The sequence below is a fragment of the Lytechinus variegatus genome, chromosome 2 (assembly GCF_018143015.1).
Source record: "Lytechinus variegatus isolate NC3 chromosome 2, Lvar_3.0, whole genome shotgun sequence".
NCBI classification, from domain to species: Eukaryota; Metazoa; Echinodermata; class Echinoidea; order Temnopleuroida; family Toxopneustidae; genus Lytechinus; species Lytechinus variegatus.
Genome location: NC_054741.1, coordinates 21874005 through 21891601, shown reverse-complemented (window position 1 = coordinate 21891601; position 17597 = coordinate 21874005). Strand labels below are relative to the sequence as shown.

At 35.8% G+C, this 17597-nt stretch overlaps 1 protein-coding gene across 2 annotated transcripts in view; it reads right to left on the bottom strand.

Moving 5' to 3' along the window:
- Window positions 1-3970: 3970 nt before the first annotated feature.
- LOC121407567 (protein virilizer homolog) overlaps window positions 3971-17597 on the bottom strand; it is a 54186-nt gene continuing 40559 nt past the window's right edge. For both annotated transcript variants that reach the window (XM_041598706.1, XM_041598707.1), the window contains exons 29-32: window positions 16434-16603; window positions 15430-15641; window positions 9664-9993; window positions 3971-5954 (exon numbers count right to left, since the gene is read on the bottom strand). In XM_041598706.1, the coding sequence (XP_041454640.1) occupies window positions 5864-5954; window positions 9664-9993; window positions 15430-15641; window positions 16434-16603 (803 nt within the window). In that variant the 3' untranslated portion in view covers window positions 3971-5863. The remainder of the gene's footprint in view (window positions 5955-9663; window positions 9994-15429; window positions 15642-16433; window positions 16604-17597) is intronic.

The following is a 17597-nucleotide window of genomic DNA, read 5'->3' as shown; positions in this document are numbered from 1 at the left end:
TGACTGGCTGAGAAGCACTGTTACTATGGTAACTGTCGGATAGAACAGGACTTGTCGGATAAAATATACTGGAAGTCCTGAAACTCTTCCCAGATCTGGGACCATAAAGAGTTGCAACTGGTGTAACTTTGCCATTATGGCAACTACCATGGAACCCTTCATTCTAATTGGCTACTGAGCCCTGTTGCCATGGTAGTTACCATAACGACAAAGTTACAACAGTTGTCTTTATGAAACGGGCCCCAGATTAATATTACATGTACACTCGCAATAAAAGGATAACCACCATAATTTTAGTTCAATGTTTTAAATTATACTGTATCGCACAAGTCACATTTAAAGTATTCATTTTTTTAAATTTCCATAATATATAACTACATAAGGTACACATTCATGATAACTTAACATGTTGTAAAAAAATCGAGAGCTTATCTACAAAAAATGTCCTGAAGTGATCTGTATTTTCCACAAAATGGAGACAAATGAATTTAATGTTTAGTTGTTTGTTCAAAGAACTACATTGAACTATTCTTATATTCTACGGTTGTTATTGTAATTGATGTAGTATGGTGAAGTACAGATTTGGTACACCTAATCATTATTCAGTATGTTGCTCCTTCTCTTGTAATACCAACCCCTCACCCTTCTCTCCTTGGCATAGGCGGCGGAAGCGGGGGCCCCCTAAATTCAAGGTGGGGGACGATCCCCCTAAATTTTTTGTTGATAACCTTTTTTTTGCTTGTCAATTTTGTTTCCTGCGTTCCCCCTTAAATTTTTGGTTGATAACCTTTTTTTTTGCTGTCAAAAAATGTCGGTGGTCCCTCTACAATTTTTGGCTTCCGCCGCCAATGCGCCTTGGCCTACCCATAATCTCCACATCCAGCTAGGAACTTCTGTCATTAACGAGAGCATGTTTTATTCTGCTGGAATTGATAAAAATTGATAAAAAATGAGGAACTTCCGATCACAAGTCATGATAGTCATGCACTATAAGCGATATCAGATACCACAATGCTTGGGTTATAAATAGAATTACTTTTTTAAAATACATTTCACGCCTGTATTATTAATGGTTGTATTTACTCCTATTGTTATTGTAACGGTTTGTTTTAATGTTCCCTTTTGTTATTTTTATATTTTCTTTATTCTTGGGGAGAAATATTTTATCCACTCCCCTATTTACCCACTCTTATCTTATACCATTTTCCTCCTCTATCACCCCTCCCTCTTTATTTATACATCTCCCACCCCCTTCTCTTTCTACCTCCTTACACCCCCTCCCCTCCTCCTCCCAATTCTGTAAAAACTTATTCTTATCCCTTTTTACGTTCTAAGTAAATATTATCGCTATCACATTATACAAAGGGAAAAGAGGAAAATTCGAGCCTCGTAATCATCTATTATGTTACCGATATCGTGCGGTTTCTAATAATAAGCATATAAAGGCCATCGCCAGGCATAGTGTCATAAATAGCAGCCGTATTCCTGAATGGTTCAAATATCACAATGACTGGGATATTTTCTGTGCCAAATTAAAGACAATAAACAATGTAAGTGGTATTCCTGACAGTCTATTGAAGTCTATCTTGACGTCAAAAATGAGAACATAAATGAATGTTGTTTGAATATCAGTCAAAGAACAACGTTGTAATTTTGAAGGTTTACATTGCGTGACGTCTCCTGCGAGAAGCCCCCCCCCCCCCCCCCACGATATATCTTTCATTCATTTTTTAAGAAAATGAATGTTTTACATGAGCATTCAATATATGATCTGACAATATTTGATACGCGAGATATTTGGTCATTTGAGTCGTAATATCATGCAATTTATATTAATTGACATGACAATGTGGGAGATGTTCTCGTGCGATGTCAAAATAATCGCAAACCTTAATATTTTTCTCCGATTAAATCACCTGCTTTTAAATCCAACTTGAGGTCAAAGTTGAGTTCCATAGCGGTGAAACCCACTGCAAACCGACCAAATACATTATGTTATTAAAAGAGAAAAATAATACTATTTTCGGATCGGAGTTAGTTTGGTTTGTATGTACGACAGGATGTGCCTCATACTCTCTCGTTATTCATCATTAATAATTAATTCAATCGTGAAAATATTTATTTAAATGTATGTTTGAATGATTATATCAGTGTGATGTTATCTACTGTATTCATTTAGTTAATTCGTGACGGTGCTTGAAATTATTATTTCAACAATAAATTATTAGAAACACATGTGTTTGTATTTGTTTGTCTTATTATTTTTTTCAGGTGATCTGTTTGCTCTTTATTTATCTTCTCGCTTCTTATCTACTTTATGTAAATTAAATATGAAATCATATTGAATGCTATAAGACCCTCACACGCCATCATCTTTTCCATTAACCGAAATTTCGAAAAGCCTATTCTGGTTTGTCTTGTGTCAGCCCCTGGATAAATTAAGATCAATAATGGCATATTTCAATGCGATCACTGCGATCACTGCGATTATGAAGATGTGTCGAAATAGTTTTTAGGTCACGTGACACTTAGCCCGAGAATTGCGCAATGCATTAAGAGCGCGATATACCGGATATGCAACTGCTCGGATCAAAGTCGGCACCCGTCCAGCCCACCCCCACTCTCTCTTACTCACGTATTTTCCTTCTTTCTCCTGGTAAACCTCTATTTTATCATTACTGCTTCTCTCTCTCTCTTTTCCTCCGCGATCCCCAGTTTTTTTTTATTGCTGTCACCCCCCTCGATTCACACCTTCCCCTCGTATTTCTATCACCACACTGCAATCTTTACTTTTTCTAACGTCATATTTCGTGGATTCATCCAAAGAGACATTGTATATCCACTAGTATCAATTCCCTGTTCATCGATTCCTAATCCTATTTTATGGAGGGGGATGGAGAGAGAAAAGAAAAATGATTTGAGGATGGAGATCAATTGGCTATAAAAAATTGATTATGAAAATGTACGATTCCACTCCAATGTACGAGAAAGATCATGAAAATTGAGGAGAGAGGCAGGAGGGTGATTATCACAAATAACATAGGGAAAGACTTCTGGGGCGTTGCAAGAAAGTCACGTTGCAATCAATTGCAAAGCTTGCACTTGATCTACGTTCCATTGATCAAATGCAACTTGTTCTTGCAACATGATTGAATGTAACTTGCATTCATTTGCAGATTTGCGTTTGATCGGAGGACGTACGCTCAAGTTTTGGAGTTGCGTTCGATTTGCATTGAATCGCAAGTTTCTTGCGACACCCCATAAGAAGTATTTTGGAAAAAAAGGATAACTGTGGCGGCGTCAGGAATATTAAAGCGGGGAGGGGGCAAGTGAAGAGCAAAAGGAAATACTGAGGGGCAAGGGCTAGTTACTCAACAATTTTTTGTTAATTTCTGAGAGGGAGGGGAGTGGCATCGTTGGTGCTACCACAGGTGAGAGAGAGGGTGCATGAACTATTTACATTCCGAGAAAAACCATGTCCATGGGTGAGGAACAAAAATCGAGCACAAAGGAATATTGAACGTTGAGTCAATATAATCTAGAAAGTAATATCAAGAAGGTCAGGGGCGGATCTAGGATTTTTCGAAAGGGGGCACATTTTCCAGAGGAAAAAAAAGTCTTCACTTTCAAAAGGGGGGGGGGGACACTTCTGTTTCAACAGTAATTTTACATTACAAATTTTAATTGTGCCTCTCAAAAAAAGGGGGGCACGGGCCGGCTGTTTCATGTAAAATAAATATCAATGCTGATTTCTAAAGGGGGCAAAAAAATATGTAAATCTCAGCTGATTATTCAAAGAAAATGACAAGGTATTTTTATCAATCACTGAAGTGGTGCCATTTCATTGGTAGAGAGAAAACTCTTTTATCGCTTAAAAAATGTTGGGAAGCATGCCATGAATCTCTAGATTAATTTACTAAATGCTATTACAGACCACACAAAAGGATAAAAACGATTGTTCTCTGTAAGATCTCATGAAAAAGTGTGATTTTATTCTTGGTCAAGGTTATTTACAAAATAATCACAAATAATGTACTGACATTTCAACATGCTCACAGGCATGTTTTGTACACATACAGCAGCTTGAACAGCTTTCAAATTAAAAAAAATCAAAATCACTGCATATTTTACAAAAAAAACAAGGATTTTTATGTACAACAACCGATTCAAAAAATAAGAACTAAATGGGTGCCTGTCTCAAGCTGACAAGCTGTATAAGAATAATTGCATTTATCAATCATAAGCATTTTAAGACATCTCTTATCTGTGAGGATATGAGACAATCTTATAAGCTGTCAGGATGTAAATTGCAATATAGGTGAAAATATGTTGATATATCATTAACACATGAAATGTAATTAATCTTAAATCTTCATATTATTACATATGACACCTACATGAAGATTACAATAGTATTTATCTGTAACCCTAACAAGGTAAAAAAATCCTGCTTTAATGACAGATAAGTCAATTTATTCAATTTAAATTTATGTGGTCAATTAAATATAATCAAGATTGTTTAATTCTTTTAATTATCTCAGATTTCCTGTCGATGATAAACATGTAAACCAACATATATATCTTTGAAAATCCAAGCTTTAAATCATATCATGATCAACATCACATTGAAAGTATACCCCATATCAATATTATGCTTGAATGGTTCAAGTGACATAGTGATATTTGCATATTATTTTGTGGTTCCTATCATATATTTTTTGGTGCTGCATGGGCTAGCAAAATACCAACAAACTTACATTTAGCCAATGCAAACAGATAAATATTCAATGCAATGTGTGAGTTGGATAATTGGATTCAAACTCAAACTATTGAATGGAAAAGGAAAAATAAGAGCTTATGAACACTCTCCCAAGGTGATTGTTCACATCATTCATTCACTATGTCACTATTCACTTACGGTATGCCCCCTCTGCAATCATGTTACACTATCATGAGATTTATCCATCGAATGAAAAGCATGTTATATACTGGTATGTAAGATAATGTGATAGACATCTTGTTACAAAGCAAAATAACCAGTTGGAAAGCTTTTCATTACATGTGAATGGTATGTGTCATTTCCCAGTATTCAAAGGCCTTCACCTGGCAAAGCATCTTTTCTGACATTTTTAAATCGGTTGGGGTTTCCCACATTACATGATACTATTGAAATATGAAGTAATAACTGTTCTTTGATCTCAAAGATTACAGGAGAGTGCATGTAAAGGCTAATTGAGGCAACAGCAATTTTTAGGAGTGTCTCAAGATTGTTGATCTCTGTGCAGAGTGGGGCATGCTGTCGATCCATGGGTGATGGCCTTCTTCAATGAAGTATTTGATTTTGTTGATTCTTGCAGAATAAATGATCCCAACCGGCTGTTCCACTTTTGTACAAAGATGATTGTGTTTCAGTTTATTGATAATCATAATAATAATAATATAGCACTTCATACTTTAGTTTCTAAGTGCTTTACATTGTAATCATTATTACCCCAGTCATAGGATCACACACACATAAAACGCACCATTTCCACTCCCTGGGGAGTATCCAAGCCAGGCAACCGTTTATCGGTGCACACATGTCCATCTAATCACACTGACTTACACATCCTACCGGGTACCCATTTAACACCTGGGTGGAGAGTGACAAACTTGGATAAGTGCCTTGCCAAAGGACATTAGTGATCCGTCTGTAAAGTAAGTTTGCCATATCACAGTTTACTAAATTTTCTAGTAAAGGGGGGGGGGGGGCGCTTAGTCTGCTATGGCACTCATTATATCCTTCTGTCTGCAGGTTTTCCATGTCTGCTACGAAAATCTGTACAGTTATTATCCTTGAGAGCTGTCTTTGGAGTTTGTTGATCTACCTGGTGAATGATCGACTATGTCTGCCTTGGTTTTCACGGCTACCTCCTCCCATCCTATTCCCTCGCATCGGCTTTGGTGTCAGGAACCTTATATGAATGAATAAGATAAAATAGAATCAAACAAGAACATTTGTGAATTATTGTTTAATGAATTGACTAAACTCTCACATGCAAAAGAAAGTACACTCAGATAAGATAATGAATTTAAGGCACATCTAAAATTACAATACTTAAGAAAACAGAAATACATTTACGAGAGCCAACGGTGACACTAACTAATTCTTTGATTATATTATATCTAATTTTAAAAACTTCAATATTTCTGGATATCTTATAAAGTGACTCTACACTGAATCAGAATAAGTTACAAAAATCAGACATTTTTATGTTATACAAAGGTATAGGTTTTCCCGTCCAATTTCGCACTTAGTGCATGCAAAAGTAAAGATAGGTCATTTAATTACGCACACAGTGCATGACAAAGTATAAATAGGTCATTCAATTTATTAGACAGGGCAGCCAAAATCACCAGTCGGCATTCAAATTTGCTACAGTGCACCAAAAATGGCCTTTTGGCATTCATAATCACTTTAGAGCAACCAAATCCGCCATTCGGCATACGAATTTGTACATAGTGCAACCAAGTTCGCCCGTGAAACCCCCTCGAGCTATGCTAGAGCATTCAATTTCGCCATTGTGCATCCAATTATACAATTTGTGCATGCAATTTAGCACACATGATTTTTTCTATTTGTTTTATAACTTTGTCATGTTTATATTTTCTTCCATTTTATGGGCTTACTATGTCCATATTAAGTCACCAAAAAAATATAAATATCGGATGGCTAAGCATATGAATAACAGAGGGAAAATTTCCTGACATTTCCCTGTGTTAATTCATACGTCTTTTTTATCTTTGTAATTTTTTTTGTTCTTAATGTATATTTTCTCGTCATTTGCACCATGACCATCTCTTCGATATATATGCATTGACTAGAGACATAATCATAGCATGTATACAATATCATGATTTTCTTCTTTCATATTTACGTTTAATGTTCTTTTTATCTTGCATCTGTTTTCATATGACTTTAATCATTCAAAACAATAATCTTTTCATCAAAACTTAAAGACATTGACTCCGGTTTTCTTCCCTTATATAATTCTTTTTGAACCTTTTATATTCTTAAAAAACATAATAACTAAATGTATGTACTTAATATGATATCGTAATTGCAGATGGTTATATTTTACAGATCTTTGGTATGAAATTTACATGTTCAAAGCACAAAACTCTGTCTTTTTTTCAGCCATTGATTACTTTAGCATGTATGCAATATAATGATTTTCTTCTTTCATAACATACTTTTCTTGTTTTTTTTATCTTGTATCTGTTTTCATTTGCCTTTAATCATTTAAAACAATCTTTTCATCAAAACTTAAGACATTGACTACGGTTTTCTTCCCTTATATAATTCTTTTTGAACCATTTATATTCTTAAAAAAACAATAACTAAATGTATATACTTAATATGATGATATCGTAATTGCAGATGGTATGTAACTTCCTAAATAACCATGCCACTGCTTTTATGTAATTTACATGATTTTTTTTACAAGCATCTGTAAAGATTAATGTAAATTGTCCAGTGCAGTTTTATGAATGGTCACTGGTGGCACACATACTGCAGGTTGGGAAAAACAAGCGAAGAATGTTTGAATATGTATTACAAGTCATGTAAATACAGTGCTAAATTGAATGCACTAGTTATGAACATGGATACCAGAGCTGCCAACCTGAACAAGAACATTTCAGTATTTTTAAAGCTGAAAATCAGTATTTTGGCAAGGAAATCAGTATTTTCAAAGAAATACCATAGGACGACAAATAAAACTGAAACTTGAAAAATCGATATTTTGCATGAAACCATCAGTATTCTTCTCATTTTTCAGTACTAAATACTGAAAATCCATACTACTTGGCAGCTCTGGGATACCCAATAGCGAAAATGAACGCTGTCTTCAGTCATATGACCTCCGGTGTTAACTTGAGTGCACTATGGCAAATCTGAATGATGTTTTTACACTTTTGATTGCTCTACAGCCAAAATGAATGCCCATTATGAATTTTTGGCGGCCCTATGGCGATTTTGAATGACTAGTTTGAATTTTCGGTTGCTCTTTTACGAAAATGAATGAACTATTTATACTCTTGCATGCACTAAGTGCAAAATTGAGCAGGAAAACCTATATTTAAACCATGCTTTACATATTTGGAGCAACAAAAAAAAAAAGAAGTAGTAAAGAGTGTGTGACATCATCCTCTCTTTAATTAGCACACTGATCACATTTACCATATCAATGTTTTCTGAAAATTAATTTTAAAACTAAAAATGCCACAAGTTTCTTATTTTACATATAATTTTGATGAAAACCATTGTTTTATGCTTGGTGATTACTAATAATTCATTCAAATCCATATGTGGTGAAAGTAAACTTGGCCTTTAAATGGATAACAACTGCTGGTATTTTTTAATACATTCACAGACTACACCACTTCTTAACCTAAATCTCCAAGAATTTATTCGTTCTTCGAGAAATAACGCTACTCTGCCATTTCCATTTCATAACATAATTTACTTTCACTGGCCAACCCTTTTGCCTCTCTACATTGCTTTCATGCTAAGATAACAGTTTTGTTTGGCACTGTCCCAGCTACGTAAAATCCCCAGCAGTGAAAACATTTCATAATACAAAAACCAGGCCGTCTCTGTGCACTTTACATTACAGATGTTTTCAATCCCAGACATACCATGATGATGCACAAGGGGAATACCCTAGTTTATAAATAGACTGGAATGAAAGGTACACAAATTTCTCAGCTTGAATTGCTGATGTACAGACTACTGAAGATATATCTTTACTCTGACTCCAGAAGAATTATCTTAACCCCTTGGAGACTGATTTCTTTATAAGACATGCTTTCCAAGGACTCCAGCGCATATATAGGCAGAGTCAGTCTCTAAAGGGTTAATTGTTGTTGAAGCTTGATTAGGAAATATGACATAATCAATGTATTTCCCCCCGATTCATTCTAATAATCAGTTGGTCGATGGTTAGGCTCACTTGAGTAGCACTTGTAATCAAGCATTACTGCTGACAACTATTAATACAAAGAACTATAGCAGGAAAATAGATAATTATCAAGCCTTCCTCATAGGCAAAGAAATATGAGGAATGTCTGAACCAGAAGCTGGAATTTGGAGATTTCAAAAGCCTGATTCAAGCTCTAAACAACAACATATTTCAAAGGGGATAATACTAAAAAAAGAGAGAGAATATACTGCTTAAACTTAGCTTCACAAAAATTGAACAAGGGATAAAAGAGTATTGATGATTTTAAATTTAGAATTTGAAACATCACACACGCAAGCCGCTGCCCTTTATGTCATTTAATATGATTTAATCAATTCCCATTTTTTTAAATGGTTCATGATTTAAAAAATTTGTCTTATCTAAAATTATGTGTCTGGTGACATAGTAAATGCACCAATATAACCTTACATTTTCTGAGAAGATGACATTTTATGGAATTTCACATGACATATAGGGAAGCTCCTCGCACGAGACGCCAACAATCCAAATTATAAAAAGCTGTAATTCTTTGACGGATTTTCATCAACCTTCACTTATACGTTCCTTTTGTTTGTTTTTTCTGATTTGATTATTAAAAACTAATCTAACATCAGTATGAACTTCCCCTTTTAAATCAGTCAGTATTTATATCAGTACTCACCTGTTTCCACTATCCATGCCTCCCCATCTCTCTCCACCACCTTGTGAGCTGCTGGGCCTATATCCCCTTCCACCACCACCACCACCACCTCCTCCTCCTCGTCCCCCTCCTCCACCACTGCCACTCGCCCCTCGTCTTGGGCTGAAGGGTACCCTTGACATGCCTCCGCTACCACCACCACCACTACCGCTACTGCCCCTTCCTCCTCTTATTCCTCCACCACCCCTGGGGCCGCCGTGGGGCTGGTAACCCCTGTCGTGACCCCCTCCGCTCCGGTTGTACGACTGGTCTCGTGGCCCCATCCGGTTGTCTGGTCCACCATCAGAACGACTGGCGTGAAGGAGAGAAATTTTGAAAAGAAGGAAATTGAGTTTGGTGAATATGACTTTTCGTCTGGCATTCACTATGGTATCACATACTCTCAACAATTGCTACATTGCTAGACAGGTCATTGCGATGTATTTTAAAAGTGCTACATATGAGCGAATATTATCATAATTTTTGAATTTATATATATATTTTTTTTAAATCACCTTTTATTGATAAGGGGAAACAAATACAATATGCCCAGGTTATCTGTTCTAGACGAACAGTATACAGGGCAACATAAAATGAATATACATAAACAAACATAAAGCATGAGATAATATGCACATGGATTATAACGAGTCAATTCAATTCATAACAAAATTCATAGTAAAGTAATGAGAAGGGGGAGGAGGGGATATGCTAACGGTTGGTTTAACTTAAATTGTTCAGATTTTTTTACATGAATTCATAATTGTACTAACATATTGGTATGACAAAAATATATAAATTATGCAAATACAGGAACATGAAAAAAGCAAGAATGGTTGGAATTGAGTATTCATATCTTAAAGAACTTTTGAGGGCAAATGGGAGCTTGTATTCTTATAAATACAGTGTATTAGATGACCACAATTTGTTTGGATGTTTTTAACATAAAAATATTGTATAAATGTAAGAGATCTAACAAACATATCAGTGATTTCTCTTCTTTATAGCACATGACCTAAGGTAGCCTAAAGTGAAAAAAATAAAACATGGGCAGGGCAATGCCAATTCATGAAGCTCTCAAAATGGTTGCCACTTTGCTTTCATTGCACAACGAATGTAAACTTCCCCACTACCAGCATCTTGTATGGAGAAAACATGTCTGTGCTTTACCTCGACATGCCTATATTAGTTACATTAATGTTGTATCCAGTGATTTCAAAACCATATTTAAACCTTGTTTGGATTGCGAAACTGGGATTGGCACTCTTGAACAAAAAATATATCACTTAAGCAAGAATCGCACATTTTGAATTGGTGACACTGCAAAATGTCAATGTGACTTTTCAAAGCAATGTGTTTGCACTTTTCAGATACATGATGTCGTAACAGTACCCAATACTTGTCAGGAAATCTCAAAATTTTCACAATAACTTGACCCCCCTTCCAGAGTTTGATACTTTGCTGAATCATTAACTAAATTGAAATTGCCTTTTTTTCACATAAAGAACATTCATTTGATAGACAGAGAATATTGCATTCTCAACTTCTCTAATTTCAATGAACAGTACCGTTATTCAAATGAATAAGCATAACAGAGTGAATAACACATTGACATAAGAATAGCAATTCATGTGGCATTTTGTCAGGGATTTTTATATAAATTTTAAAGGCCTGGTCACATATAGCCCGACGCACGACCCGCACATTGAAAATTGGAAAATAGGGCCAGTGTGTCGTTGTGCGCTCAACTCCTGTCAGAATTTGTGAAAGGCTAGCGAACTTGCATCGAATACATAACATATTGCTAACGCGCTGCGCGTATACTGGGCGCATATTTACCGTACACAGAGCGCATATACAAACCTCCCAACGAATGCATCACGTATTGCGAGCGTGTTGAACGAATGGCTAGCGCATGCACTGCGCATTCAACGCGCAGCCCGCGACCGAAAACTTCCAGTCACGTGACTGTGGCTGCAAAACTAAAAAGAACCTCAAGTCAGATGGCATCTTCAACCTCAGGCCAGATGACACCCAGGGATATAAATACTCCTACTCTGTCTGGTGCCGGTGAGAATCAGTCTTGATCAAGATTGGGAGTGACGCTATAGAATGATGCACAAGGACAGTTTTGCTTTTTAATGCATATTTCATTGTTAATATGTTTAATTGAAATAATACGCTTTGTGTTTGCCCATATTTCTCACGTGGACAGTGCAGATTGAAAACAAGTGGTAATAAAAGACTTGGTAAATGATTTTTTATCAACCTCTCATTTCAACTGTTAAACAATGTGCTTTGTATTCAATTTTAATATTCCAAAAATGTCAAAAGAGAAAGCATTGGTTATTAAACATAGTAAAATGTTTATTACACCTTTGATTTTGTCATTCTCATTATAACACGTTTTGTTTCATGTGCAGTAGATTATGGAAACTGTCCTCCTTGAACAAGTCCCTCAGTTCAAGTTTCAGTGCTTGTACCTCTTTTTTGTTTATTTTTCTCCCGATTTTTCTTCGTTTATATTGTTTTAAATATTAATTTGCTATTACCAGAATAGCTTCAAATCATACCAATAAATAATGAAAACTAATGTAAGGGGACTTGCCAAGTAAATGATATAATAAATTGAATGCAAAAGATTAAGACAAAGATTTTAATGTTATAGAAATGCTAAAAAAGAAAACACTTATAATGATTTTAGTTTATTCCATTTCGGTTTTGTACCCCCCCCTTCCTTCCCCTCAATAAAAATTGATGGGGTATTAACTTTTGCAAGGCCTTTAATAAAAACAATTAGTACATTGAATAAATACAGCACAGTCCTGTTTCTTGTCAAACTACAATAAGTGTGTTTATTAAAGATAAATTCCAGTTTTGATAACGATCTCAAAATGACTTTTTACAGAATCTAATATAATGACCACCCAAGTGTCTGTTTGCATGGATAAAAAATATGTGCCAAAGGATTCTGGAAGAAATTGTGTAATTGCTAAGAAATCAGCAAAATAAGTGCGGATTCGGTCACTTCCGTCGGGTCTTTATTCCAGCAATAATAATACACTGTCCCACGTGTGCCTATCCGTGTTGGTGATCTTCAGTATGAACATTTTCGAGCGTAGATTTCAAGATTTCACAAAGTTCAGTTTATGTAACTGTACCATATCTAGATCCTCGATGATATACTGACAATTAAGCCTGGTTTTACAGACTTTCTCATGAAATCAGTGTTAACTGCAACTACTGGCATTTCTCTTTAAACTTATTCTTCTGCAACATGTAAGTTGGATTTACACAATATAAAAGTCGACATAATAATCAATGAAATGGAAATATAAAAATGCAAATACATTTAGTTCTTGAAATAGACAAAATATAATTACATGATTAAAGAGAGGACATGAATAATGAGAAAAAGATGAAGAATAGGAATTGAAAGGGATATCAGGAAAATGGGAGCAGAAGTACATTAGAACACATTTGGTAAAAAAGACTGACGTGATTATCCAGTAAAAAAAAACAAATACAAAAACCCTATAAACAACTGTATACATTAATTTTGTTTAAAAAAAAAGTAAGTTATTAAGAAAATATATTTTGTTACACTACAAAGGAAGAATAGTTTGAAAATATTTTATATCTAAAGCAGTTTCATTTTATCAGGCAGGGAAAACACAAGTTATTTTTTGAAAAAAAAGTTGCCGGCATATCTGAATATTATCACTGTACATAATATTTTTAACACTTTACAAAGAAGAGAGGGGAATATGAAAAAAGCTAATAGACACATGTAGGAGAAAAGCATGTGTGGACTTGTCTTAAAATGTTGACTTTTTTCTTTCTCCTTCTGGAGACTTGTAGTTGGTGAATAGTCAGTGCCATAAGGTTATGGCAATGTTGAAGAACTGCAATTTTATATTTCATTTGAGTGTCAGGATCATCCATCTTCCGAGGTGATTCTTTCGAGGGCTGGAGAAGTGATGAGGAGTTGGTGCCGGATCCACTTCCATGCCCTATGACTACACGCTAGGCACACGCCGGGTATAGGTTAGGAACACGCAAGATACACGTTGTGTGCGTTAGAGACACGTTCAGCACTCGTTCAGCATTCGTTCAGCTCGTTCATATTCGTTGTGTGTTCATTGGAAAGCACGTTATGTGTGCGCCAGTCGTTCGTTCGAAATCAGCCGCCGAATACTCAACGTAGGCTCAGCGTACGTCTAGCGTTGGTCTAGCGCGCTGTGCGAATGTTTAGCGAGTTCATGGCGTATAGAGTCATGCGTCGAGCTCTGCGCATATTTTTGAGCATGCTCAAAAAATCACGACGCACAAGCGAAGAGCGTCGAATATATAACGTTGGTAAAACGCGCTCATCGAACGCTTAACGAACAATGACGCAGATCTAGCGAGTAACAACGCATTGACCAAAACTGCCAAAATTCAACACGTGGCCCATGCGCCCCTCGTGCGTCACCTATATGTGACCGGGCCTTTATAACAGCACAGCTGTCAGTAAAAACGAAAGAACAAAACATTCATGGAATGCTCCCTAGTTCTAGAAAGAAGATCATAATTATAATGGATAATATAGAGCAATAATTGCCAGTTATCTGTTATTTTCTTGCTATTTCATTTATTGATTTGTTGTTTATATGATTGACATTAGTTACCTCTTAAAAGTTTTACACTTATATTCATTCTTTGTTTCTATTTAAATTTATTGTACTGTATTTGTTTTATTTACATTCTGTTTAGAAACTGTATTGTATTTAACGCTATATAAAAGCTCCATATTATTTATTATTACTAACTTTTTGGGACAAGTGAAATCATGTATTATCAATTTCAAAACTTTTAATCTGGAAAATGTTCAAGTTGCTTTGATTTCTACAATGATGATTTGTACTCACAAACACTTTGGCCCTTTGACAGAAACCTTCGCAATTAGTTGGACAATTTTTATAATAGATTTTCACACTGTGGTCAATGCAATCAATCGTAAAAACATATACTAGGAACTCTGACTGAACTTTGAGTGAGGGAGCCCACTGCTATTCCAGGCATGAGACAGAAAAATTTGAAAGAAAGAGGAACTTCACGGCCCCCCTGGGGGAGGGTGTGGGAGGGTTTCCCCTCCCACATTGGGAAAATTTTGGAATTTAAGGTATGCAAAACCCCATTTTGATGCATTCTACAATCAAATTTTACTGTTTTGAAGAGGTTATTTTGTAGATAAATATAGTTCCATTTGTACATCAAATTGAAAGGAAAACATTGGGTCAATCTCTTATACCTACTCTAATTTCATCCACAAAAAGACAAGGTGACGTCTTGATACAATAAATTGACATGTTTCACATCTGAGTAGATCTATGTTGGCTTTGTGAAGACTTTGTCACCATAGCTGACTTTGCAAGCTCAACTTCATGGTCCAACCACTGCCATTTGAACTTGGTGGAGACATCCTTGTCAATAACACTAACACGAGGGTCATTCTTCTCAATGGTCTTCATTTTGTAGTTGAAGAAATTACACCACATACAAATTCTTGTAAAACCCACGATAATCCAACTCGAAAACGCTGTACGTCCGTATCACTTGCATTCAATGTAAACAAATGTATACACACGTGCATGCAGAAAGCTGCCAGCTGCATAGATAATGCACATTTTTTTTTGCTTTTTTCATTTTTTTTTTTTTTTAGAATTTCAAAATCCGCGGAGAAATCTCATGCCTGTATTCTCTTACCTCCTTTGGGGGAATCCCCTGGGTCCACCTTCAAAGGGTCTTTGCTGTCGATTGACCCACTGACCTCGACCACGCCCCCCTCGTCCCATCGGACTACCATCATCTCTTCTGTAATTCGGTCCATTCCACGATCCTTGGTTGTTATGGAAACCACCTCTTCCTCTCATCCCGCCCCTCTGGAAGTCACCTCGTATGCTCCTTCCTGGTGGACCCTGATGGATGGAACGAAACATGAAACTATCATCAACCCATTGCATGTTGGATATGGATGATCACAGTACTAAGTCTGTTAAAGGGAATTACTGAATTCAGTAAAGGGAAGAACAATTTACAATCTGAATACAGTTCAGTTTGGGTCATTTTAAGTAACAACATAGACAAACATAAACTCACATATTTTTTTTCAATTTCCAAGTGTTCATTTGTTAATATTCTTTTATTTCCATAAGAGAACAAAGAGAGTTTAATGTTGACAATTACAGACAACCTCACAGTAAATCATACTGAAGATATTCAGAAAGTACTACGTAACTTTACAAATAGTGCCTCAGTCACATTGACCGATGTTGAGATATGCAGATGGGCAGATGGTAGTATTGAGAGATACAATCAATTTTACAATCCATTGTGACTCTTAGGTTCATGGGCCACCCTGGAAGTGCAATCTACATCTTTCAAAAAACTGATTATATATCGTTATCTTGAAGTTTACATTTTAAAGCAATTCTCCAGGCTTAAAAATCAAATAAACTAAACACTGAAAATTTCAGGAATAACAAATTCATGACATATTATTTTGGTGAAACAGTTTTACACACGTCTTCATGATAATTTACATACCATTATTTTAAGCCCAAAGTACCCTTTATATCAATGTTCCTAAATTTACGGTAAACAACCCATAAATAAATTTCAACCTTATATATCATCACTTTAATGATAAATACAATACTGTACGATTATACATTTTTACACTTCTGGCAGAAGACAATACATTTACTTACTCTTTGTGATTTTTGTTGCTGTTGTTGTTGTTGACCTGTATGATCTTGCTCTGCATTCATGAAATCATCAACATGCATAGAGGGCGGTCTACTGGTATTCTGAGCACGTTGTCGGAAGAGATCGTATCCACCACGCCCTCTTCGACCAAAATCTGGTCTTCCATAGCCTCCTGACAGGGTAAAAAAGAGATTTAGAATTGTGAGAGTTGATTTACATTGCATAGCACCAGACCTGCCAACCTCTGGGAATGAAAAATTGTATTCTGTGATGATAAAAATGTCTTTTTCCCCCTAAAAGTGTATTTCATAATAAAATGCGTGGCGCACTCGCTCATCGCGGCGCTCAAGCTGCATGCAAGCTAAAATGCGCACTGCTCTTGCAGATGAAAAAAACAAAACATTTAAACATGTGTATATCTCACAAAATGATTGAAAAAAAAACAAGTTACCTGAAATTACATTGATCTTATAACCATATTTGTGTAAGTTTTATGAAATAGAGACATAAAGAGATGATTTTTCTTAATAAATTATGATTTAAAAAAAAACATACTGCGGTATTTTGGTTGCAAAAATGTACTGGTTTGCAGGTCTGTAGCATCAGCTTTCAGTCATGTGACCCTGTCAAAACTCATGTGACAATGTAGTGAGATCTGACAATTTGTCAAACAACAAATATCACTGAATTTAAGATGTCTTCCCAGAAGTCAGAGCAGCATCTTTCCTGTAGGATTCTTGCGTCTTCCCGTAGAAATCTCGTGTTTTTTATTGTTATCCTCACATTTCATTATTGGAAAAATTCAATTCAGCTACAGGAAAGACGCTGCAATGGCTTTTGCAAGAATCCCAATATAAAGGCGCTATGTGGCTTTTCTTTCTCTAGGATGAAATGTAAGGATTCGCAGCGAAGACACTTGCGGGATTCCTGCAGGAACACCCAGCTCTGGGGCCCGTTTCATCAAACTTGTCACAATAAAAAATATACAATAGCAATTAAAAGCTACTGAAATCCTTCAATCTGATTGGCTGATAGGACATTTGTTATAGAAATTGTTATCATAACAAGTCTTTATGAAACAAAACCATGACTTTGGCAAGGTGTCTACTGTCCTGTAATACAAAGACACATAATCACTTGTACCTCTTTGGTACATGGTTTGCCCC